This window comes from Sus scrofa, chromosome 7 (assembly GCF_054392235.1).
Source record: "Sus scrofa isolate SSC_HxYL_T2T_F1_AM1 chromosome 7, Sscrofa_HxYL_maternal_Yorkshire_Landrace_v2.0, whole genome shotgun sequence".
Lineage (NCBI taxonomy): Eukaryota > Metazoa > Chordata > Mammalia > Artiodactyla > Suidae > Sus > Sus scrofa.
The window spans coordinates 131,791,753-131,815,564 of record NC_139389.1 but is presented as its reverse complement, the minus strand read 5'-3'; the positions used below and the strand labels follow the sequence as shown (position 1 = coordinate 131,815,564).

Genomic DNA, 23,812 nt, shown 5'->3' with positions numbered 1-23,812 from the left:
ATTCTGGGCCGGCGGGGTGGGGTGGGGGGAGCGGAGGGAGTGGGATGGATGGGCCTTTGGGGGTTTTGGGGGGATGCAGACGGTTAGGTTTGGAAAGGATGGGTAATGATGTCCAATGCTACTGCACAGCGCAGGGAGCTGTGTGAGGGGTCGCTTTGCTCCACAACAGAACTTGAAGAAATGCTGTAAATCAACTCTACTTTAATAATAATAATAATAATAAGGGACTCAATGCCGTTAGTCCATTGAGGGGAACTGAATCTAAGCCACAGTGAGACACCGCTTCACACCCACTAGGATGGCGGGAACCGAAAAGTCACAACGAGCGCCGGGGAGGATGTGGGTGCTCGGAGCCCTGACGTGCTGCTGGTGAGACCGTACATGGTGCTGCCTCTTTGGAATACAGTCCGGCCGTTTTTCAAAAAGTGAAACATGGGGTTGCCATAGGATCCAGCCATTCCACTTTCAGGTACCTAACTACCCAAGAGAGGTGAAAACCTATGTTCACATGGAAACTGGCGATCACAGTGGCGTCTTTCCTAACAGCCAAAAAGTCAAAACAAGCTAGATGTCCGTCAGCTGACGAGCGGATCAGTACGAGCTGGTCTATTTCCATGCCCGTGAGGACCACTTGTCCACACAAAGGGCTGAAGCAGGGTATGGACCACAGCATGAATGCAGCCGAAAAGCTTATCCCGAGTGAAAGCAGCCGGTCACAAAAGGCCAAGTATTGTTCCCTTCCATTCCCGCGGAATGTCCAGAACAGGCACATCCATAGAAGCCGGAGGGCGAGCGGTCATTGCCAAGGGCTGGGGGTTGACAGCCAATGGGTTGGGGGTTGACAGAATTGTTCTAAAACTGACAGCAGTGATGGTTGCATCACTTTATTTTTTGGCTTTTGTAATTTTTTTTTCTATTATAGGGCTGCACCTGCAGCACATGGACATTCCCAGGCTGCGAGGTGAATCAGAGCCACCGCTGCTGGCCTTCGCCACTGCCACAGACACAGCCACAGCAACAACAGGATCCGAGCCGTGTCTGCGACCTACATCACAGCTCACATCAACGGCGGATCCCCGGCCTGAGAGAGGCCAGGGATCAAACCTGCATCTTTATGGACTCTAGTTGGATTCATTTCCCTTGTCCCACAAAGGGAACTCCTGCATAATTTACTTTAAATGGGTGAGTTATATGATATGTAAATTACATCTCGATGAGGGCTGTTACCAAAAAAAACAAAAAAAGTGATGACCCAGGACTCTCCACGGAGTCTACAGCCTGAAGGTCACTGGCTACACTCCCTTGCCTCCCAGTGGGGCTCAGAGGAACCCAAGCACCACTGCCCTGGCCAGCTAGCCCCCAGCTGATGCCACAGGCTTGGGAACCAGGCACACCCCCCCCCGCGCCCCACATGCTCTGAGTGACACGCTCTCCTGCTACTCTAAGCTAAGACCGCCCCACAGGACCCTGCAGGTCCAGAGAAACCCCGGCTGTGGCCACTCCTCCCACCAGATGTGCCCTGTGGATGCTGATTGGAGGTGAGTGGGCCCCTCCCAGGCACCCAGGACCCACGGTCTCATGATGGCACAGCTGCTTGTCCTGGTGGCACCTATTTATAGCCTCTTGCCTCCTAGGATGGGGTCCACACTGAGGACCCCAACACATCTTAAAAAGGAAAGAAAGCGAAGAAATTCCATGCGGGCAGAGGGATGGGGTTTTTTCAGGGTTTTCCTGTGCCTGCTTCCGCAGCGCTGGGTGCTGTGACAGTGTGCTGGGTCACAGGACAGACTCCCAGATGTCAGGAAGGAGCACGGGCTGGGGCAGGCACCCAAGATGCCGGTTGGAACTCAATGGTCATTCCTCACCCAGCGGTGCCCAGGCCTATGACATGGGGACAGTGTCACTCACAGAGCTGTGACAAGCATGGGGTAGTGAATACTCTAGGTGGGGGGGTCCACCCAGAGCAGGGGGGAGGGGGCTGCAGCCAGGATGCTGTTCCAGCCCCAGCCACACTCCTTGGGCATGAAGGTGCCAGGAGGACCTGCCAGCAGCAGGGCAGGGGCGCAGTGCAGCCCTGGGCTGTGTCTGCTCGGATCGCGTGCTCACTCCCCCAGCGAGAAGCGGCCCAAAAGGTGTTTTTTCTGCAGCTGCCCCGAGGCTTTGACATGTTTTTCCATCGGAAATAAATGAGGCGGGATTCCTAGAAATGTATTTAAACTTCAGAGGGAGTTATCTAAACATGTCGGCTTAGAAGTTGAAATAGGGGGCCCAGAACTGCGCAAGTGTCTAGGCTCCAACACGGAGCCCAACAACCCTGAACCGCAGTTTCGCCTCTAGCGATTTGGGCAACACCATCGTCTCTTGCAAACATTTCTTTTAAACCAGGTCTGATCTCATTAAACAGAGCAACATGTGTTCAATGCCACGATGCACTGTTAGGCTGTGCATCTCCATTTAGAGTCATTTAGTTACATGATCTGTAAAGGCAGGTGGAAAAGCCTCTTACTAAACCGATGATGCGTTTTACCTAACATCGTGGCATCCAGGAAACGGTGTCGGTATGAGACGGCTCAGGTTAGACTCACCGTCTTTATTTTCCAGCATGTTTCCCTGACCATTTCCTTCTAATCTCATGTCTCACTTTTTTTTAGTCTGTTGATCTCGCTGATTAAACAGACTCACGAACTATCCATCTCAACTTCCTCTTTGGTGCCTTAGCAAAAGGGAATAAATCAGGAGAGCTCTTTGGCAACAAGCAGCTCACGTTTCTCTTCATTATGCTTTTCCTTGCTGGTGTCATGACCACATCTTTCAGAGATTTGTTTTCAGGCTCTTCAACGCACGTGCAAACCCATGGGAGAGAACCCGTTTTGAAAAAAAAAAATCTTGCCCCTGATTTTGGGATTAGCATGTTGGAAAGACTCGTGATCCACATTTCAGATGCTTGCTGACCACAGTACACAAAACACGCTCTGACCATTTCATCATTTTTTTCTTTGGCCCCGGCAGGTGGAAGTTCCCTGGCCAGGGCTCAAACTCGAGCCACAGCAGTGACAATGAGCCACAGCAGTGACGACCCTGAATCCTTAACCACTAGGCCACCAGGGAACCCTGAACATGTCATAATGAAAATGGATTACTTTTTTTTAAATCATTTTGGGAAAGAAGTTAGCGGGGTGGGGGGGCAGGTATCACTGATCTGCTCACGCCCCCTGGCCCTTAGGTGTGCACACATGATTTACTCTGTCAGTGAAATGCTGGGAGTGATAATACTGGTCACTTCTGGGTGGGAACATTTAATTGCCACTGTGACATCTCTGCCTCTTCTTTCATCTGCCTCACGACTGCAGAAGCATGGGTCACAGCTTGTGATCATGCTCTCTCAAGAATGCTCAGTTAGAAGGAACCCAATACATTAAAAGAAGAACTTGGTGGAGTTCCTGTCATGGCGCAGTGGTTAACGAATCCGACTGGGAACCACGGGGTTTCGGGTTCGATCCCTGGCCTTGCTCAGTGGGTTAACAACCCAGCGTTGCCATGAGCTGTGGTGCAGGTCGCAGATGCAGCTCGGATCCTGTGTTGCTGTAGCTGTGGCTTAGGCCGGTGGCTGCAGCTCCGATTCGACCCCTAGCCTGGGAACCTCCATATGCCACAGGGGCACCCCCGGAAAAGACCAAAAAAAAAGAGAACTTGGTAATTTTTTTGGCTGCGCCCAAGGCATATGGAAATTCCCAAACATAGGCCACAGCAGCAACCTGAGCTGCTGCAGTAACAACGCCAGATTCTTAACCTGCTTCTCCATAAGAGAACTCCCAGAAGTCAGTAACTTATTTCCAGGCTGAATTCCCCACAGCCTCTAAGCTATATTTTGAGTCAGGGGTGTGAAAGCCCCCGAGGGCACTGCAGACACTGGAGCAGGAGGACAGGAGCCCCACAGGTTGGCTCATTTGCTGCTTCGAGGTCCTCAGGCCATGACGAGGGCCCACGCAGAGCTGGGGTCCTGGAACCCTGTGGGCTGTCAGAACACAGGGCACGTGTGCAGAGCTATGTGTTTGCCAGCAGGATACTACAGGGGTGGATGCCAACAAAAAAACCTCTCTGTGACCAGAGAGGGAAGAAGGCTTGTCCTGGGTCACACAGCAATGAGCCCTCAACACACGTCCTGACATCCAGCCTCCTCTGAGCGGGACAGGGGTGTCCAGGTCGGCACCGGTCAGGCTGTTTCTGAGCAAGAGGGGTGGAGGAGGGCACTTCAGGGGTGCAGGTCCCTGGGGGCTATGGAATCCAGGGATGTGTCGGTGGAGGAGGCTGGCTTTGCGCAGGAGGAGACAAGGGAGGAAGCCTGAGTGCAGGTGCCCAGGGGCCTGGGTTTGGGAATCAGGGCAAGTCCCAGCTCATCCCTCTTGCTGTGACCCTGAGCCAGTCTCTCTTTCTCTTGGGCTTCAGTTTTCCCTCCATAACATGAGCATCCACGGGGGGCATGTGGACATGGCTTGGGAACCACGAGGGGCAGCGTCGGGACCAGCCTGGAGCGTCCTATGTCCGCCCCTGACCCCAGCCTCCTGTTCCAGGCTCGATGCTCCTCAGGTTACGCCCTTCCTGCCGTCACTAGCACAGGTACCTGGGGCCCCTAGGGTCACTCCTGAGGACCACTGGCTGCCACCCATACCTCCCCCAAGGTCGTGGTGTCACCTCGGCTTATAGATGAGCCGACTGAGGGTCAGAGAGGCGGCTCTGCCCAAGTCCAGGTGGAGACGGGTCTGCCGGACCCTGGAAATTGACCTCCGTCTACACCTACGTGGTGGGCAGACCGACTCCTGGGGCTTTGCTGGGGCAGCCCCTGCACGTCCCTGAGGCTGAGCCGTCTGTGATCTGGACCTTCCTGAAGGTGGAGGCTGCGCCCGGCCTCAGCCCCTCCCCCTCCCCACCACCTGCCGTCACCGAATCCTCCCACCCCCGCCTCCCGGGGGGGGGGGGCCTCACCCTCTCTGCTCAGAACCATCTCCCCAGCCTGCCCCGGGCCTTCTGGCCTCTCCTGTCCCTACACCCACTCCGCTGAAGCTATCCAGGCACTGCCCTGGCTGGAGGCTTCGCTGTCTCCCTATTGTTCAAGAGATAAAAACAGAACCCAGTTACCTGTGTCTTGGGATGGGGGGGGATCAGCCTTCACCGACAGGTGGGGAGCCACGTAGGGAGATGCTAAGGCCTAGAGGCCATGCCCAGCTCTCCTGGGAGAAGATGCTGCCTCTCCAAGAGCTGGACTTAATAGAGTGTTTGCTTCTATCTCCTCCCAGAGATGCTCCCTACAGACCCAGGCCCTGGGGGCTGTCGCCGTGAAGCAGGGCAGAACCCAGCCCACCAAGCAGATAAGAGTGGAGGCTGCCCTGCTCCACAGAGTAGCCGGGGTCTGGCTTGAGGTCCAGGGGCAGGACCCTAGGGCCCTCCCTGGGCTCTGGGATGCCAGGAACTAAGAGAAAGGGGGTGGCTCACCCCAATGTCAACCACTCTCCCTGGAAAAACCACTTCCCACTATAAAAACAATGTCCCTGCAGCCCCGGGGTGGAGAGGGGTCGGGTAGAAAGTTTTACAGGACAAAGGAGGTCACTCTGCCGGCTGAGTCCTTATCCAGGTCAGGAGTGTCCATCCGTACCACACCCTCCAGGGCAAGGCAAATGTCCACCTGTCACTGAGGCTCAGAGAGGTTAAGTGACTTGCCCAAGGCCACAGAGCCAGGGAGGGCAGAGCAGAGATTCAAACACTGGGCCCTAATGGACCTGCGTCAGGTGCTCCACTGAGAATACAACGGCCTACATTCTAGTGCTTGGAACTGTGAAATCGCTTTGCTGGAACCTTCCCCAAACATGGGGGACCTTACAGCACAGATCTCCTTCGGGGTTTTGCCTAGAGGTCAAAGGCACCACAAGGTCAAAGGCAGAAATAGTAATCCACAGACCCAGGACAGAAGGAGCCCTCCATCCAGGCATGAGCCAGTACTTACAGGCACCGTCTGCAGGCCCAGAGCGGGTGCGGCAAAGTCCCGCTTCACAGACGTGGAAGCGGAGTCTTAGGAAGGAAGTAACCATCTGAGCCTCCAGCTCCCTAAGGGGTAGGGCTGGGCCTGGAAGCCAGGCGACGCAAAGGGAAGCACCTTCGCTGGACGTGGTGCACAGGCTGGCAGTTCTCGGCGCAGGCAATTTCCTGCTATAAATATGATGCTGACTCCCGGTAACCCTAGCCTCCAGGCTCCCCTGCCCAGGCACAGGGCCAGAGATCCCAGAGCAGACCACCTGCCACTGCCCTCCTGCACTGTGGAACTTTCCTGATGCCCTAACAAGGTACCACATATTTTTTTTTTTTTTTTTACAGGCTCCAAATGTCTGGAGACTCTGTGGAACCAGCCGTCCCTGAAATGAGAAGGGCCATGGCTCAGTGGAAAGCCAGAAAGGCCTACAAGACGGCCAGCCTCCCTGTCCCCTGGGTGAGCAGGTGGGACTTCCTGGAGGGGCCCCTGAGCTGAGTTCTGCGCAAACAGGGTCTGGGAGGTTGGGTTCAAAACCCAGTTCCACCAGTGACCCACTGGGTGACTCTGGACGAGTTTGCCTCTCTGAGCATCAGTTTCCTTGTTATACAGCCGAGTTCACGCTGCCGTGCCTCCAGGATTAAATAGTGTGTCCACAGTGGCCAGGACACAGGGCCCAGCAGATGATCTGGTCCCTTCCTTTTCCTTTTTGGTTTTTGCAGCTCATTTACTGGTTGAATAATAAACACAGCAGCTATAACTGCTAACAATAGACAGAGCCTTATTTTCAGGGTATTACATGCTTTCCGTCACTTTATCCCCACTGGGGCTTGAAGAGCGAATGTCCTATCATTGTCCCTATTTAATGGATGAGGAAACTGAGGCACAGCATCCTTAAATTATCTGCCCGAGGTCACACAGGTCGTGGGTAGAGAACTGAGAACTTTCTCCGCTGTCGACACGGGGCCCAGAGATTGGTTCCTGAGAGCAGGTAACTCTTTCCCAGCAGCCTCCTGGGCCCAATCCCTGCCACCCAGTAGGAGGCCAAGAAAGACATGCATTTCAGGCCACACACTGTTAGGAGACCCCCTCCCATAAACACAACGCACGCCCCTGGACCAGGTGCTGTCTTTACCGCTGCCAACCAGGTGTGAGCGCAAGCCCAGCCCATCAGCGACCAAAGAGCGTCACCTGGTATTTGGTAGGCGGGAAGCCAAGGCCAAGCTCCCCTGGAGGTGCCCACCCAGCCAGAGTGGGCAGGACCAGGCGACTGCCCGCCAGCCTCCAACCCAGCTGACCTTCTCCTAAACCCGACAGGGAAGGCTCCGTCTGCACCCAGGCTCCAAGCCCCCCCGCCACGCACACACTGTGCCCATTCCATCACCCCGACAGGCTAAATATTGCCCTGGCCTTCCTGAAATACCCTTCCCCACACGGGTGGTTTTACAAGCTGCTAAAAGCAGGGCCATGTCCCCGGTGGAGGGAGAGAGCTATTCCGGGTCCGTGTCAGGTGTGGGCAGAGCCAGCCAGAAAGGGCCTGTCTGCGCCGCCCCCCCAAGCTGGCTCCTTCGCAGCCACAGTGGACAATTCTGGCAGCCAGCGCCACTGGCACCCAGCAGAAGAGGGTGAGGTCAGGCCAGTTTGTCAGTGGCCCCCTCCCCAACGCACACACTCACACACACACTGTTCCATATCTGACTCGGCCAGGCCCAGGCGCTGGAACTGTCCATCAGACACCACGCAGGGTGGGGCCACACCGCTGTCGCCCAGAACCCACCCCGAGGCGCCAGGACAGCCAGGCATGCCCAAGATTCTCCACGGCGCTGTGTAACAGAGAAGGCGTCCGCGGGCCACAGACATGCGGCAGCTTTGGCGACGAGGCCCGGTCGGAGGGGGCTGTACCGGGATGCACAGGCCCCCAGTGCTTCTGTGCTCCTGCCCGGGGCCCCTCCCTTGTGGTGTCCATGGAAATACCACTGCGCCCTCACCCCACACCTGCAGACACTGTCAGGCGTCATCACAGTCCATCTTGGCCACCTGCGCATTAGGTGCTGTTATCAATATCTCCTTTTCACCTGGGGACGCCGAGGCTCAGCGCCGTTAAGCCACTTGCTTCCAAGGTCACCCAACTTGGAAGTGAAAGAATTGGGATTTGAACCTGGGTTCTTGACTCCAGAGTCCCCCGTGGAGCCCCTGGATCAGGCTGTTTCCAGCCCCGCCCCCCAGGCAGTTTCGGGGTGATTCCACATCGGAGCTTGTTTTCAACTGGACTGAGCTGGAGACCACCAGCCAGGGACACGGGCAACCAGTCCCTGTCGCAGCCCCTTGCCCAGGCAGGGCAGAGGGTGTGCCGGTAGAGGGTGTGCCGGCAGAGCCCAACCTCTGAGCACTCCCCCTCCTGCCTGCGTCCTGGGCCATTTCCAACCTAGAGCATTTGGGGGCCCATGGACAGCCTGCCTTGTGCTCTCAGACCCGAAACTCAGAACTTCCCTGGGGGGAATCTTAGGCCTCTGGGGGGCCCGATGGGAGCTCCCGCTCCCCAACTGCCAGGTAAATGTTCATGCACACTCTTCTCCAAGCAGTTCCGGGGGCTGGCACCCTGAGCCGCCCCACCCCCCACCCCCCGGGGTCCAGCTGCAGCCCAGGCCCCTGCTGCACTTCGGGTCAGCTCTGGACGCCCCGCTGACAGCCAGGAGGGGTTTGTGACCAGCTCAGCTTCCGGATCTAGCCCCATGGGGAAGCTGGGCGGGGGGGAGGGGGGGGAGATGCAAGTGAGCTTTGAAAGTCACGCGCCCCACTCTCCAGGAGCCCAGCCCCCCTCCCCCAAACATCAGGCCCGTAGGAAGGGGCACCAGCCCCACAGCTGCCTGCAGCCTGTGGGGGCCCTGTGCCCTCGATGACCAGAGGCCTTGGCTCTGCAACCAGAGCTACGGTGGGTAAATATAGCGCTGCCACTCACCGGCCGAGGGGCCCTCGCCGTCCGACATGGTGCAGGAGATGGGCGGGCAGCTGGCCACAGCCTGCAGGGACGCTCAGAGCCCTCAGCGGCTGTCACCCACCTGGTGGGGCTTGCAGCGGCTGGCCCTGCTCTGCGTCCAGTCCCCAGGCGGCGTCCCGCCCCGGCAGCCCCAGCCAACACCCCCCCCCCCGCCCCTTCCCCGACGCTGGGCCGGGCAGATAAGAAGGCGCTCCAGGGCTGGGAGCCGGCGGGATTGGTGGATAAATCTGGGCACTGCCCTCCCCTGCCCCGGCCTCTCCCGGCAGCCTGAGAATGCAGCCTGAGAAACGGCTGCAGCCCTGGTCAGTATGCGAGACCCCCGCCCCAGCGGAGGGCCCCGAATGCCTGCAAGCTCTTCTACCCAGTGAGGGGCAGTTATGGGCGTCAGAGGAGAGTGACAGGGATGTCACCCAAGGGGCATGTGCTGGGTGCCAGAGCTGTGCCCAGAGCTGCCACACTTGTCATCATGCTCAGCTCTCCAGGGCAGCCACCCCTATCATCTCCATGTCACAGAGGGGGTTAAGTGACCCACCCAAGGCCACTTGACCAGTTAGACGCATGACGGGAGCTGGGATCCGGAGCCAGGCTATCTGTCTCCAAGGCGACCGGAAGCTGCGCCCCTTGCCTTTGATTGATGGGCAGATGAGAGTCCATATTTAGGAGTGCCTCTTGGGTTCCAAGCACTCTGCCTGTACCGTGGTGGCTTTGGGTTGAGGGGCGGGGATGGAGATGGAGCCATGGGGGGGCCATGTGACTCTGACACAGAGTGGGTGCTCAGGAAACATGGATCGAGAGAACACACCTCTGTAAGCCCTTAGTAAGCACTCCCTGCCTGCTTGCCTAAGAGCTAACTTGGTCCCTTTCCTGGGTCCCCACAAAGGCCTGGACCAGAGACCTGGACAATTTGAAGTAGAGGCTCCGAGCTGAGGTCCCAGGGCTGGGAGCCAGGGGCTCCTCCAGGTCTACCTGGCTCTGTGTGCAGAGAAGAGAAGGCTGGTATCAACCTTAGAGAGATACTGGAGGGCTTCCTGGAGGAGCTGGTGTTTGAGTTACATCTTTGACAGATAAGAATGTCTTTTCTGGGGAAGTGGAGTCACTCCAGGAAGAGGCCAGCAGGTGCCAAGTTAAGAGGTGGGAAAGCTCGACTGGACAGTGACCAGGGTCCCTGGCAGGGGCTGGACGTGGAGTGACCCCAAGGAAAGAAGACAGCTGGTGCCTGTGGAAGAGGAGGCATCCCAGGCTGGGGAAGCCAGGAGAGGCTTCCTGAGGGAGGAGGCAGATGCTCATGCTGAAGCACCCATGAGCCTCAATAAAACAAGAAGGGGAATGGCCCTGCAATGCATCCAGCCGCTCTTCCATGGCAGTGGGGCGTTTCCCACCTCGGAGACCTGGGGCGGAAGGCAAGAGGGGCCCCTTCCAGAGACGGGGTTGGGGAAGGGCTATAGAGTCCACCAGCTGTTCAGAGAGAACAGCGAAGGAATTCAATCCCTGGGAGATGGCTCCAGCCTCTTGGCCTCTGCCCGTGTTCTTCCCTTGGTCAGGAATTCCCTGACCTCCTCCCGGATCTCCTCCTCGGGGAAGCATGTCTGATGCCCCCGAAGGAGGTCAGACCCCTGCATGCCACTTTGCAAACTCTGACCTTACTGTGGGCAGTGTCTGGTCCTGGCCGTGTCTACCCCTTGATTGGCTCTTGCTGTTCTGAATGGTAATGAGCTTACTGTCCCTGGAGGTATGTAAGCAGGGCTGGCCAGCCACGGACAGAGGACACAGTGGAGAGTTCAAGCAGCAGATGGCAATTAGATTAAATGGTTTGGGGTCCCTCTAGAGTGACCACCTGTTCACCGTTTTCCTGGGCCTTTCCCTGTTTGGGCCCTGAAAGTCCTCGTGTGTCTTGGGGACCCTCTGTCCCAGTCCAAACAGGACTGTTGTTCATCCTGGGCCCCTCTTAACTAAGTTTTTTTTTTTTTTTTTTTGTCCTTTTCTAGAGCTGCACCTGAGGCATATGGAGGTTCCCAGGCTGGGGGTCTCATCAGAGCTGTTGCTGCCAGCCTACACCACAGCCATGGCAATGTGGGACCTGAGCTGCATCTGTGACCTACACCACAGGTCACAGCAACACCGGATCCTTAACCCACTGAGCAAGGCCAGGGATCGAACCTGGAACCTCATGGTTCCTAGTCGGATTCGTTAACCACTGCACCACAATGGCAACTCCAACTGAGATTTTTTTTTTTTTTTTTTTTTTTGTCTTTTTGCCATTTCTTGGGCCACTCCCGTGGCATATGGAGGTTCCAGGCTAGGGGTCAAATTGGAGCTGTAGCCACCGGCCTACGCCAGAGCCACAGCAACGCGGGATCCGAGCCGCATCTGCAACCTACACCACAGCTCACGGCAACACCAGATCGTTAACCCACTGAGCAAGGGCAGGGATCGAACCCATAATCTCATGGTTCCTAGTCGGATTCATTATCCACGACAGGAACTCCTCAACTGAGATTTTTATTTTAAGTAAGAAAAAAAAAAGACAAAGCAAGACTGGAATCGTCCCTGGAACCATCCCCCACCCCCACCCCAGAAATCCCCCTCCTCCCTCCGCATCACAGGACATGATTCCAGGACGTGGATTCTGGGAGGGAGTGGAAACTCGCTGCCCTGTGCCTTGGGAGGGCAGCAGGGAAGAAGGGCTGCCTGTCAGCAAGGAGACAAGCAGCTCCCCTGGGCCTCCCCACCTGCAGAGTGGGGAGGGGTCTCACCTGCTGGGTCTGGAGGACTAATGGGGACAAGGCAGTAGGGGCAGCTATAGCCCAGGAGGGGGGCGGGACCAGGAGGGGTCACTATCATTGAAGCTGGAAGGCATGGGTGTGTTCAGACCTGCTGCGCTGTGTGGCCTTGGGCAGGTCCTGGCCCCTCTCTGTGTCTCCATTTCCACATCAGTGGGGCATTTGTGAGCCCCCGGTGCACCTAGGCCAAGCCAGGCTTGGGGCAGGGCGACGCCCACAGCCCCGGCCATCAGGCTCGCATGGTCCCGCGGGGCAACCCCATCCATCTCGAGTGTCGTCTCCTGGAGGGTGTGCTCCAGGCTCCTGGCTGGATCCACGCCTCTGAGCCTGCCAGAGTCTAGGTCAGGTGCCACAGGTGTGCCCAGGGCTGGACAAACAGCAGGGCTGCAGGAAGAGTCCTGCAGAGGCCTCACCTTGGCCCCGCAGGTCCCGGGCTGGGCGAGAGTGCCGTCGGATGGGCCTGGTCCAGCGCCAGCCCCGCAGCCTCCTTGGTGACTGGGACCGGCCCAACCCCAGCTGTTTCTCACCTGGAAACACAGGGGTGACGCCTGCGGGGGCTTCGGTCAGCACTAGAGTCAAGATGTCATGGGTGGTGGGCCTTCCACCTCCCTACCCTGCAGCCATCTGTCTGTCTGTCTGTCTGTCTGTCTGCCCCTGAGTCCCACCCAAACCGGCCGCCCAGTGTCCACCCGGCTGGAGCCGGCTCCTGTGTGCAGGCGGCTTCCTCTTCCTGTCCTTCGCCCCAGACTCTTCCTGTTTTCTTTACTGTGGGAGCATGTGTTGGGAAAAAAAGCAACACGATTCCTCTGCTCCTGAGGTCACGACAGCAGCCATGCGCCCACTGCGTGCGCATCCCTGAGCATGCATGGCAGTGTGTGCGGGTGTGCACCTGTGTGTGGGGCATGTAAACGTGTGCACGTGTATGTGTGCAGTGCCTGTGTGGGCATGTGCACACCTGTGTGGGGGCGGGCACGTGCACGTGCGTGTGCACGTCTGTGCGTGTGCGTTGTGTACGTGCATACCTGTGTTCCTACAAGCTCGTTCTATAGTTCTGACTCTCCAGCCAGACGTTGGTGTCCCTGTCGTGGACACAAAGCCTGGTGAGGTTTTGGCTCACAGCGAGGGTCTGATGCCATTTTTTTCTTTTTTTTTTTTTTTTCTTTTTTTTTCAAGAGATGGACCTGCAACATATGGAAGTTCCCAGGCTAGGGGTCCAATCGGGGCTGCAGCTGCCGGCCTACACCACAGCCACAGCAATGCCAGATCCAAGCCATGTCTGCGACCCACACCACAGCTCACGGCAATGCTGGATCCTTAACCCACTGAGTGAGGCCAGGGATCAAACCTGTGTCCTCATGGATACCTCATGGATAGTTGGGTTGTTACCACTGAGCTCCAGCAGGAAATCCTCTGATGCCATTTCAACCGCCCAGCAGGTGCCCATGATGAGCAGTGGCCTCGGCAGTCGGCTGGAGTTGGGTGCTTGGAGGGGAACGCAGTATATGGGCACACACTTGCTGGATGTCAGTGGGGCAGCCCTGAGCCTGGGCCCCCCCAGGCCCTCCCCGATGTGGTGCAGCCTCAGGGGAAGCCGTGGCCCACCTGCTGTACCCCCCCTGCTCCCCTACCCATCCCGAGAAAGGCGAGATCTGAGTTCCCACAGCTCAGCCAGTGCTGATGCCAGAGGGAAGTGTCCCAGGAGAAGGGGAGGGTCAGGGCAGAGGCCCTGCTTCCTGCTGGCACCTGCCCCCCTCCCCTGACTCAGCTGGGTCTCAGGGGTCCCTGCACTTCCTCCCTGCTAGAGCCCCCATCTTTCTGGGCCTTGGGCCCCCCATAAATGGCGGCAGGAAAGTTTCGAATGAGGAGCCTCACCTGGGGCCTTGGTGGCCAGGACTTGAAAAGGGACAGTGGACATTCAGGTTGGATGGACGCACACCTCCTGGGTGTGTGGCCTTAGACAGGTCACCTAACCTGGTGGGGTTAGGATGGGGCGTGTGAGGCACAGCAAAGGCACAGATGCACTGCCAGATACATGCAGCCTGAGACACGCAGACGTGGGCACTGAGACCCACCCACGCAGCCTTACGCTCAAGAGACGGGCAGATCACAGAACCACAGAGATATATGGAGAGACACAAGGGGACACATACATGTGATACACTCACACACACATACACACACACACTCTCCAGTGCAGCTCTGGGAGCTGCTTTCACACCCAGGCCCCTGTCCACCCAGGCACCTTAAGTTGATGGCTGCTGGATGGCCTTGGGAGAGCCTCCTGGCTTCCAGGCTCCTGGACAGGAGAGAAGCCCAAGAGGCCGGTCCAGCCACACTGGGTGCCCCTGGGGTGTGAGGGTGGAAGCGGCTCCTGGGTTCCTTGGGGCAAGCCCTTCACCTCTGGATGGGGGCCAAAGAGCCACTGCCATTTGGTGTGTATGAGGGGTGGGGATGGGGCCCAGGGGGCCAGGCAGCTAGTGGGGAGACTCCGGCTCCCTCCTCAGGCTCTTGGGATCCCGGCAGGGGTGAGGCCCAACCTCTTGGGGCCTAGTCTATAGAAAGGGACCTAGGGCTACAGTACAGCTGGGTCCCGGGCCTGCCAGACAGCAGGTGCTCGGCGGGGAGCTGAGACCCCCATCATGGCTCCTCCTTGGCCAGGGTCCTGGGCTGGGGGTGCAGGATCTCTGCCACAGCTGCGTGGCCCCCCTGGAACGCTAAAAACTCAACCAGCAGAGCTGGGCCTGAAGACAGGGAGTGGGGAGGGGAGACGGAGCCTTTTGACCCTGCACACCTGGCACTGACCCTGGCCTTGACCCTGGCACACCCCACCTGAGAGGCCAGGCTCCCAAAGGAAAAGCCCCGGGCCCCTCACCCCCTGCCTGGCGTCAGCATCCGGGAGGAAGCCGGTGGAGCTTCCCCCAGGACAGGCCTAGAGGCTGGGCCTGGCAGGTGTGTGTGTGGGTGTGTGTGGGGGGGTGCCAGCAGGGTGGGAGCTGCCCGCAGGCCAGCCCAGAGAGAGAGGCATGGGTTCCCCTCTGACCCCCCACCCTCTGGAGTGCCCCTTAGGGCTCCCCTGGGGTGACCACCCTGCCTGGCTGGCCAGTCCAGCCCACTGCAGAGGGTGCCTGAGGCGGGCCACACCAGGAGACGTCCAGCAGCGAGAAGGAAGCAGGGGACGTGTTCTGGGAGAAGTGAGTGTCTTTAAAGCCCAGACTGGGGGAGGGCCTGGACTCCCTCTGTTCCTACCCCAGCCCTGACTCAGAGATGACCGCCTGCAGGAGGTGGCCTGCTGCCTGCCAGAAATGCCCCAGAGGGTCCCCGCCCCCCCCGCCCCGCTGCCCGTTACTCTTGGGTGTCTGGGCAGAGAGGCCGAGGCTTCTGGAGCCCGGGGTGAGGTCTGGACAGATATGTGCCTTTAGGGGTGGAGACCCCTCCCCTGGGTCCCATCCTCCTGGGGAAACTGCCCTTGGACTCAGGATTCTCACCTCAGAGGAGAAGCAGCTTCCACGCCAGGAGGGTGGGGGTGGGGGTGGAATCCAGGACCAGTGCCCTCCCACCTCTGCCCTGAGGTCACCACCAGGTGGCGGTCCTCTCTCCGGTAATCACCCTGGAAACCCTTCTCAAGCTGTATCCGTGGGGTCCACCTGGCTGGACTGACCTGACTGTGGGCCAGGGTACAGGATACCCTGCCCGCTTACCAAGACAACCAGAAAAGACCGAGCCCCTTCCAGAACCTTCCCAGCTGGGCAGTTAGTTGTGGTCCTCTGCCCACCCAGGTTGGCTGCTGCTGAGGCCCAGCAGGGCCACAGGCATCTCCAGAGCCAGCCTCCCCACCCAGCGCCCAGAGCTCGGTGGAAGGAAACGTGCCACCTGACCACAGCTGGGCCAAGCTGCTCACCCCTGGGCCAGCAGACAAGGCTCCTGAGGCCGCTCCCCAACCGGGCCTGGGAAGGAGGCATCCCTGGGGTCCCCATCACCAGCCCGCAGGCCCCTGGGCAAGGGCGGGGAGCGTGAAATGCACTTGAAGTGTTGCAGCAGACCGGCCCAGAGGAATCGGGGCGGGGCTCCGGGGAGTGTGCGGGCTGGAACCGTGGGAGGGTGTAGACCCGAGGGCCTTCCCACCTCACCTGGTCCAGATTTACCGATGCGGGCACCGTTTGGGAAAGGGCCATCACGGCCCAAAGTCACGCGGAAGGGAATGGCAGCACAGCGACCAGAGCCACCTAGTGAGGCAGCGGGAAACAGCCCGACTCCGGATTCATCTTTGTGCGTTTCTGCACCGCGGGGCTTTTCTTGCTAAAGCCGCTCCTTCCTGGTGAGTGCGGGCCGCCCGGCTCGTCCCACGGCAGGAACTGCGGGCGTCTCACCGCCAGACCCGGGCCCAGCGCCCGGAGAGGGTAGGGGGAACCTCAGAGGGATCGCGCACCCCTGCTTGCCTGGCGGTGCCCGACGCTCTCGCTGACACTCACCGCGCCTCGGTGGTCCCATCGGTGAAATAGGGACGGCGGTGATCGCCTCCCCACCCCCACCCCCACCCCAGTGGTCCGTGGATGCCCCAGACGCCTGGCGCCAGAGCTGAGGCCGGGGTCGGCACCCTCTCGCCCTGACCCCTCCTCCTGGAGGCTGGGCTCGCATCCCTTTGGGTCCCTCCCTCTCCGGACCTATGGGCCCTCGGATGGGAGGGGAGGCACCGCCCACCCTTCTGGAGGCGGACGCGCAAACCGCCGTTCGGGACGCCACCGTGTGGCTCTTCTCGGAACTGCACGCCCGGGCCTCCAGGAAAGCCCTCCCTTCCCCGGAGGTGACATCTTTATTGATGCCACTGCCAGTGACAGAGCTGGTAGGTGTGCTGCACTGAGGCTGAAAGTCCTAGTAGAACATTCTTAATTCTATCACAAACTTCAGGCTGTAAGTCCTATTATTTGTCCTCCCTTACAGATGGGGACACTGGGGGCCAAGCCCCATAAGCAGTGACAGATGGGTTTAGGACTGGACCCCAGGAGGCTGCAGGGCCTTGGTCTTAATCTCTCCCATATTACTTGGGCCCAGGGATTGGTACCAGCGCTGTGCACCTTGGGGTCTCCTGGAGGGTTAAAAAGAAGTTTCTGGGAGTTCCCATTGTGGCTCAGTGGGTTAAGAACCCAGCTAGTATCCATGAGGATGCGGGTTTATCTCTGTCCTCACTCAGTGGGTTAAGCATCCTGTGTTTCCAGGAGCTGTGGGGTAGGTTGCAGACATGGTTCGGATCCCACGTTGCTGTGGCTGTGGTGTAGGCTGGCAGCTACAGCTCTGATTCGACCCCGAGCATGGGAACTTCCATGTACCACAGGTGCGGCTATAAAACATTTTTTTAAAAAACGGATAAAACGGCTTGTCGTCCCAAGCTCACAGCACACCCAGTTGGTGCTGCATGTGACAAAGGAATAGACGTCTACTAAAACGGGGCCCTCCTGGGAATCTGGGCCACCTCCAGATGGGGCATTGTCTGGGCATCTCAGGGACAGCTTCCAGAGTTACATCAGCCCTTACGGAGGATGGTCTCAACATGCCCCCCCCATTTTACAGATGAGCAAACTGAGGTCAGAGCGCGCAGGCTTGGTCTGCCTGTACATTCACGCAGTCAACACTTATTTATTTATTGAGCATCGACTCTGTGCCGGGCCCTGGGTGGGCACGGGGGGCTCAGAGATGAATCACACGCAGACCCCACCCTCGAGGCACTCATAGCCTGGCAGGGCAGTAGGTCACGTCAAAGGACACTCACGATACAGTGTGGTCAGTGTGGTGTTAGAGGTAGCACAGGTGACCAAGGGAGCACAGAGGAGGGGCCCCTGGCCCGGCCGGGGGTGGCAGGGAGGGCTTCCTGGAGGAGGCGACACCTGAAGAGGGCTTTAGGGAGTGAGCAAGAGTTAGGGTGTCTGGCAGAGGGAGTGGCCTACGCAAAGAGGTTGGGGGAGACAATGGCACATCTAGATGGCAGCTGGGAGTTAGGCAGGGGCTGCTCCAGGAAGGGCGGCAGAGTTAGCAGAGGGGACGAGGAGGTCCGAGGGGTGTGGAGCAGGCGGTGGTGGGCAGAGGGCCCCCTAGGAGCTGGCGTGGAGGGTGCTCCAGGGGAAGAGGGCAGGGAGCAGGGTGGGCGCAGCCCTGGCTGAGGAGTCTGGTCCTGCCCTCAGCCCCTCAGCAGGGTGGGGGCGGGGGGGCGGGCTGCCAGCCCCGGGGCTGCAGGGTACACAGCACGGGGTCCAGCGGCTTGAGCGTGACCTGCTCCTGCAGCCCGAAACTCTGCCCGGGCACCAGCCGGAACTCGAGCCTCTGCAGCAGCTTGGCCATGACCACCTTCACCTCCATCTGTGCCCGGCGGTGGGGGGGAGAGTCAGTGGTGTGAGTGAGGGAATGGGCACAGATGCCACAGCCTCCTGGGTCTCCAGCAACGCCCCCCCCCCGGCCCCCGGGGGCAGGGCTCTGAAATGCATCCTGGACAAGATGCCACCCCCATCCCTTCTGGGAAGAAACCCCAGCGCTGCCTCCTACCTGAGCAAACTGCTGCCCGATGCAGGAGCGGGGCCCCAGGGAGAAGGGGAAGTAGGTAAACTTGGGCCTGCGGGTGGGAGAGAGGCGTCAGAAGGCCGGGGCCACGCACCCTCGACAGTCGTGACAAAGCTGCCCCCATGAGGACCAGCGGTGGGCCAGGGCTGGTTTCCATACACACTGAGGTTATTGATAGCTGACTCTGCTCATTTCTGAGCCAGCATTTTCTCATTTCATCTCCTTTGAGCTGCTATTATTCCCATTTCACAGATGAAAGAACTGAGGCTCAGAGAGGCAAAGAGACTCCCCCAAGGTCCTAGGCCACTAACTCCACTTATTCAGCTGGTCGCATGTCCAGCTCTGGACTTGGGGAGAGGGGCGTCTGTCCCTGAGCCTGGCTCTCCTCCCCACCAAGAGGCTTGGGTACTTGAGAGCAGTCATTCCCACAGCCACCTCTAGAGGGAGCGATCGGGGTTCCCATTTCTCAGATAAGAACATCAAGGCTGGGGCCATACAGTCACCTGCCCAAGTCACAGGGCTTTTCAGGATAAGGGAGTGGTTATGAACACAGGGTTTTGTTGTTGTTTTTGTATTTTTGCCATTTCTTGGGCCATTCCCGCAGCATATGGAGATTCCCAGGCTAGGGGTCTAATCAGAGCCGTAGCCACCCGACGACGCCAGAGCCACAGCAACGCGGGATCCGAGCTGCGTCTGCAACCTACACCACAGCTCACGGCAACGCCGGATCCTTCACCCACTGAGCGAGGCCAGGGATTGAACCTACAACCTCATGGTTCCTATTCGGATTCGTTAACCACTGCGCCACGACAGGAACTTCATGAACACAGGCTTTAAAACTAGTCTGAGCTTGGAGTTCCCATCATGGCTCAGCGGAAACGAATCTGACTAGTATCCATGAGGATGCAGGTTTGATACCTGGCCTCGATCATAAGGTAAAGGATCTGGTGTTGTCATGAGCTGTGGTGTAGGTTGCAGATGCAGCTTGGATCTGGTGTTGCTGTGGCTGTGGTGTAGGCCAGCGGCTACAGCTCCGATTCAGCCCATAGCCTGGGAACGTCCTGGGTGTGGCCCTAAAAAGACAGAAAAACAAAAACAACACCCCCCCAAAAAAAACAGTCTGAGTGTGCCTCAAAGCCCCGTTCTGCCCCTTCCTGGCTGTGGGTCCTTGAGGCAAGTTACCTCACCCCTCTGAGCTGTGAGTTGCCCCCTGTAAATTTGAGCAGAGTGGGGATCACGACCCCCTCGCAGTGATCCGGGAGGCTATGTGGGCTCCGTGGGCACAGGCAGCTTAGACCGGAGACCACGGGGCCCGCCCTACTCCCAGGCCCACCCCTCCCCCCCGCCAGGCCTGCGCCTGTGACGGCTTAAACAGAGGCTTACTTGGGTGCTTTGGGACTGAAGCGATCCGGGTTGAAAGTCAGCGGGTCCTCAAAGTACGTGTCCATCCGCCCCATGACGTAGGTGCTGAACTGCGGGGCAGAGAATCCGCTTGTCTCTGGTTCCGAGGATGGGCCCCTTCGCAGCTCCCCCACCCGCGCAGTCCCCCAGTGGGGTAGCCCCTCCCCCTCCCGCATTCCCCGCCCCTGCCCATCTCCCCACCCACCCACCCCTCTGGGCCAGTGTGCATTTCCACGGGCCCCTAGAAAGTCTCTTGGAGGAAGAAAGGGAACAGCCCCCGCCCTCCCCGTGCTGTGACCAGCTGGGTTTGCGACACCACCCCACGCTTGGCCTAACCCTGGCGGCGGGGCGAGGGGACGACAGGGAGCGCACAAGTACCCCTATTGTACAAACGAGGAAACTGAGGCTCAGAGGTTCATGACCTGCCTGAAGTCACCTGGCAAGTAAGCAGCCAAATTGGATGCAAACTCGGGTGTGCTCAAGTCCAACGGTCTCTAGGCCCCTGAGAGCTGTTATTATATGCAAAGTGTGTTTGCAACACAAGGCTGCTTCAGTGGGGTGGGGGTCGGGAAGCCACAGACCCCCCCCACTAGCCTTTCGCCTGCACAACAGGTGCCTCCCCATGGGCAGTGGGGGTTGATTCTCAAGCCCTGCCCCAGGAGTGATACCTGTCCCCTAGCTTGGCCTTGGGGGCTGGCCTCCACGCAAAGGGTCCCCCCAAGCCTGCGCTTCCCCTAGTTCTCTGTGCGAGGGTTCGGGGCAGCCAGGGCTGGTGGGAGTGCCTGGAGCTGAGCAGGAGCCTAAGATGGGACGGGGTCTGAGGTCAGCAAAGGGCACCTACTATGTGCCTGGGATTCTTGCCAGACCATGTGCTGTGCGCTATCCTGTTGATGGTTCCCGACAGGCTGGGACTCAGGCTATGACCCTCATCGTACAAGGATGGCACTGAGGCCTGGAGGTTGGGGGTCTTGCCTGAGATGACCTGAGCAGGGCTGACCTGGAGCCTGGGTTGGCCCACCCAACGTCCACGGGTGCACACATGGGCTAAGAGTCAACCCAGCACCTCGCCCTGCCGGGTGGGAGAGTATATTCTGAAGAGCCGGTGGTGAGGGCAGGTGGTATTGATGAGGCTGATGTGTGTTTTTAAAGCAGGTAAACAGAGTTAAGAACTGCAGGTGGATGATGCTTTGATACGTGCTGGCGAGGGGCTGGTGGAGCCCCGGGCAAGGGAAAGCCTCTCCCCAGGTGGGACCACGGCATGTCGCCCTCCTTCATAAAATAAAAATTGGGTTCTGTTTGGGGCTGAATTGTGTCCCCCTTAAAATTCATATGTTGACGTCCTGACTTCAGAATGTGACTGCATTTGGAAATAGGAGCTTGGAACAGACAATGACGTTAAAATGAGCTCACTGGTGCCCCTAAGCCAATATGATTCGTGTTCTTATGAGAAGAGGCGATAAGGATGCAGACATTCAGTGTAAGCCAAGGAGAGGGGCCTCAGAAGAGCCCAACCCGCTGACGCCTTGACCTTGGACGCCTTGACCTTGGACGTCTGGCCTTTAGGGCCATGGGAAAACAAATCTGTGATGCTTAGAGTTCCCGTTGTAGCACAGTGGAAACAAACCCGACTAGTATCCAGGAAGATGCGGGTTTGATCCCTGGCCTCGCTCAGTGGGTCGGGGACCTCTTGTTGCTGTGGCTGTGGTGTAGGCCAGAAACTGTAGCTTCGATTTGACCCCTAGCCCGTGCACTTCCATATGCCGCAGGTACGACCCCAAAAAGCAAAAAAAAAAAAAAAAAAAAAAATTTCTGTCATGCTTTGTAAGGGGAGCCTCGGCAAACAGACCCCTACCTCACTATACACAACATCAATTTTATTTTATTTTTAGGGCCACGCCTGCAACATGTGGAAGTTCCCAGGCTCGGGGTCGAATCGCAGCTACAGCTTCTGGCCTACACCACAGCCACAGCAAAGCGGGATCCAAGCCGTGTCTGCGACCTACACCACAGCTCACGGCAACGCCGGATCCTTAGCCACTAAGCGAGGCCAGGGATCGAACCCACATCTTCATGGATACTAGTTGGATTTGTTTCTGCCTCACCATGATGGGAACTCTGCAGATTCCTTCTCAATCTTGATAGACATTGTACTGGGTTGCAAAGTGAGTTCTAGAACATATTAGCTCTAGGACACGTGCACACACACACACGCACGTGCAAGGGAATGGCAAGCACCAAATTCGGGAGAGTGACTGTTTCTGGGGAGAAGGAGGAGAGTGATGCACACCTAGGTGTCACCTAGTTTAGGGGGTGGGGGTGGACTTAGGGGAGGTCATTGTGTGAGTATGGAGCCTGAATGAATGAATGAATGAATGAGTGATGGGGAGACAGCCAGAGAAACAAAAGCTTTCTCTCCTGCACGTCAACCTCAGTGGGAGGAGGAAATGTTAAGAGAGAAGGACCTGAACCTGGGCCCATCCCATATCTGCCCCTTGGCTGCTGTGTGACCTCAGGAAAGTGACCTAACCTCTCTGAGCCTCAGCCTCTTCAGCTGTAAATGAGGCACCTCCCTTCTAGAGTCACCCGCTGTAATCTTACCCTGGACACTGGGGGGTAGGGGAAGGAAGACCACCCCAGGCTTATGGTGGGACTCCGCTGAGACTGCACAGCGTGGCCAAGGAGGACAACAGGGCTGCAGACCTCATAGGGCCCCTGACCTCAGAGGACAGCCCCGAACTGGCCACCCAGGGGCGGGCAGGCAGGGCCCCCACGCACCAGGAGCGGGGTGTTGCCAGGGACGCGGACCCCGTCGATCAAAGTCTCCTCCTCCAGCAGACGGAAGGTGCCCCACGCTGGCGGGTACAGCCTCAGCGACTCTTTGAGGACCTGCAGACACCACATGGGGAGATAATGAGAGATGTTAGGGGACCCCGTGGAATGTGCCAGAAGCATGTCCTGGACCCAACCTGGCTCCCGCTCCCGGTATCTAGTGTGCACCCACAGCCAGGACTTGGTCCCCAATCCCTCACGTGACAGAGAGAGAAACTGAGGCCCAGAGGAGAAGGGGGTTGTGCAAAGCCGGGGGCGCCAGAGACCAGGCCGGGAGCTGGGCCTCCTTCTACACCGGGGCTCCTACCATCCAGGGGCCCCTGGGCAGCTCAGGGAAGACCCTCTTCTGTGCTGCGTCAGGGTTGGAGGGGGCCCTGCTTGGGCCTGGGGCCCCAGGTGGGAAGCCCAAGGCTTGTGGAACCCAGGCCTGACTGGGGAGCCCCTTCACCAAGGGGCTGGCGTTGCACCGGAATCACCTGGGAAGCGTTAGCAAAGGTGCTGCTGCGTCCTGTCCCCCAGTGACGCCAGGTCGCTGATCCGGGGCAGCCTGGACAGAGCAGTTTTTAATTTCCCAGGGGGGATTCCCCATGGGCAGCGAGAACCCCTGTACTATGGCTCAGGGAGCCAGCCCACCTCTGCCCGGAAGCTTCTCTCCCACCCCCACACCTGGGACAGGTACTGCAGTCTCCCCAGGTCCTCGCAGTCAAGGTGCCTCTTGGAGCCGATGACCTCGTCCACTTCGGCCTGCAGCCTGTCGGTCAGACAAAGACAAGTTCATCTCCAAGGAGACGGTCCCCATGTTAGTTTTAAGAAGAGCGGGTGGCAGGAAGCGTGACGAGAGGGAGCTCCTGTTGTGGCTCAGCGGAAACGAATCCAACTAGTGTCCATGAGGATTCAGGTTTGATCCCTGGCCTCGCTCAGTGGGTTAAGGATCCCGCGTGGTTGTGGCTGTGGCTGTGGCGTAGGTCACAGATGCGGCTCGGATCTGGCATTGCTGTGGCTGTGGTGTAGGCTGGCAGCTGCGGCTCTGATTCGACCCCTAACCTGGGAACTTCTCTATGCCATGGGTACAGCCCTAAAAAGCAAGGAAAAAAAAAACCAAAAAAACAGAAGCGAGAGAGGACTGGGGCTCCCCCACTGCTCACTGCAGTGTTGAAAGAACTGCCACATCCAAACCAGATACCCAAGCACCTGGGGACTAGTTTCCAGGCCCTAAAACCTTCACTCCTGGTGTGAGCT

The 23,812-nt window shown here is 58.4% G+C and overlaps 2 protein-coding genes across 5 annotated transcripts in view; both read right to left on the bottom strand.

Moving 5' to 3' along the window:
• The window catches only part of EML1 (EMAP like 1), a 186,245-nt gene extending 177,125 nt beyond the window's left edge, over positions 1-9,120 (bottom strand). For all 4 annotated transcript variants that reach the window (XM_021099696.2, XM_084970155.1, XM_021099697.2 and 1 more), the window contains exon 1: positions 8,979-9,120. In XM_021099696.2, coding sequence (XP_020955355.1) covers positions 8,979-9,006 — 28 coding nt within the window. In that variant the 5' untranslated portion in view covers positions 9,007-9,120. The remainder of the gene's footprint in view (positions 1-8,978) is intronic.
• Positions 9,121-17,408: 8,288 nt separating this feature from the next.
• The window catches only part of CYP46A1 (cytochrome P450 family 46 subfamily A member 1), a 33,905-nt gene continuing 27,501 nt past the window's right edge, over positions 17,409-23,812 (bottom strand). The window contains exons 11-15 of the mRNA XM_021099690.2: positions 23,240-23,324; positions 22,520-22,630; positions 19,727-19,815; positions 18,329-18,395; positions 17,409-18,145 (exon numbers count right to left, since the gene is read on the bottom strand). Of these exons, the coding sequence (XP_020955349.1) occupies positions 17,975-18,145; positions 18,329-18,395; positions 19,727-19,815; positions 22,520-22,630; positions 23,240-23,324 (523 nt within the window). The 3' untranslated portion in view covers positions 17,409-17,974. The remainder of the gene's footprint in view (positions 18,146-18,328; positions 18,396-19,726; positions 19,816-22,519; positions 22,631-23,239; positions 23,325-23,812) is intronic.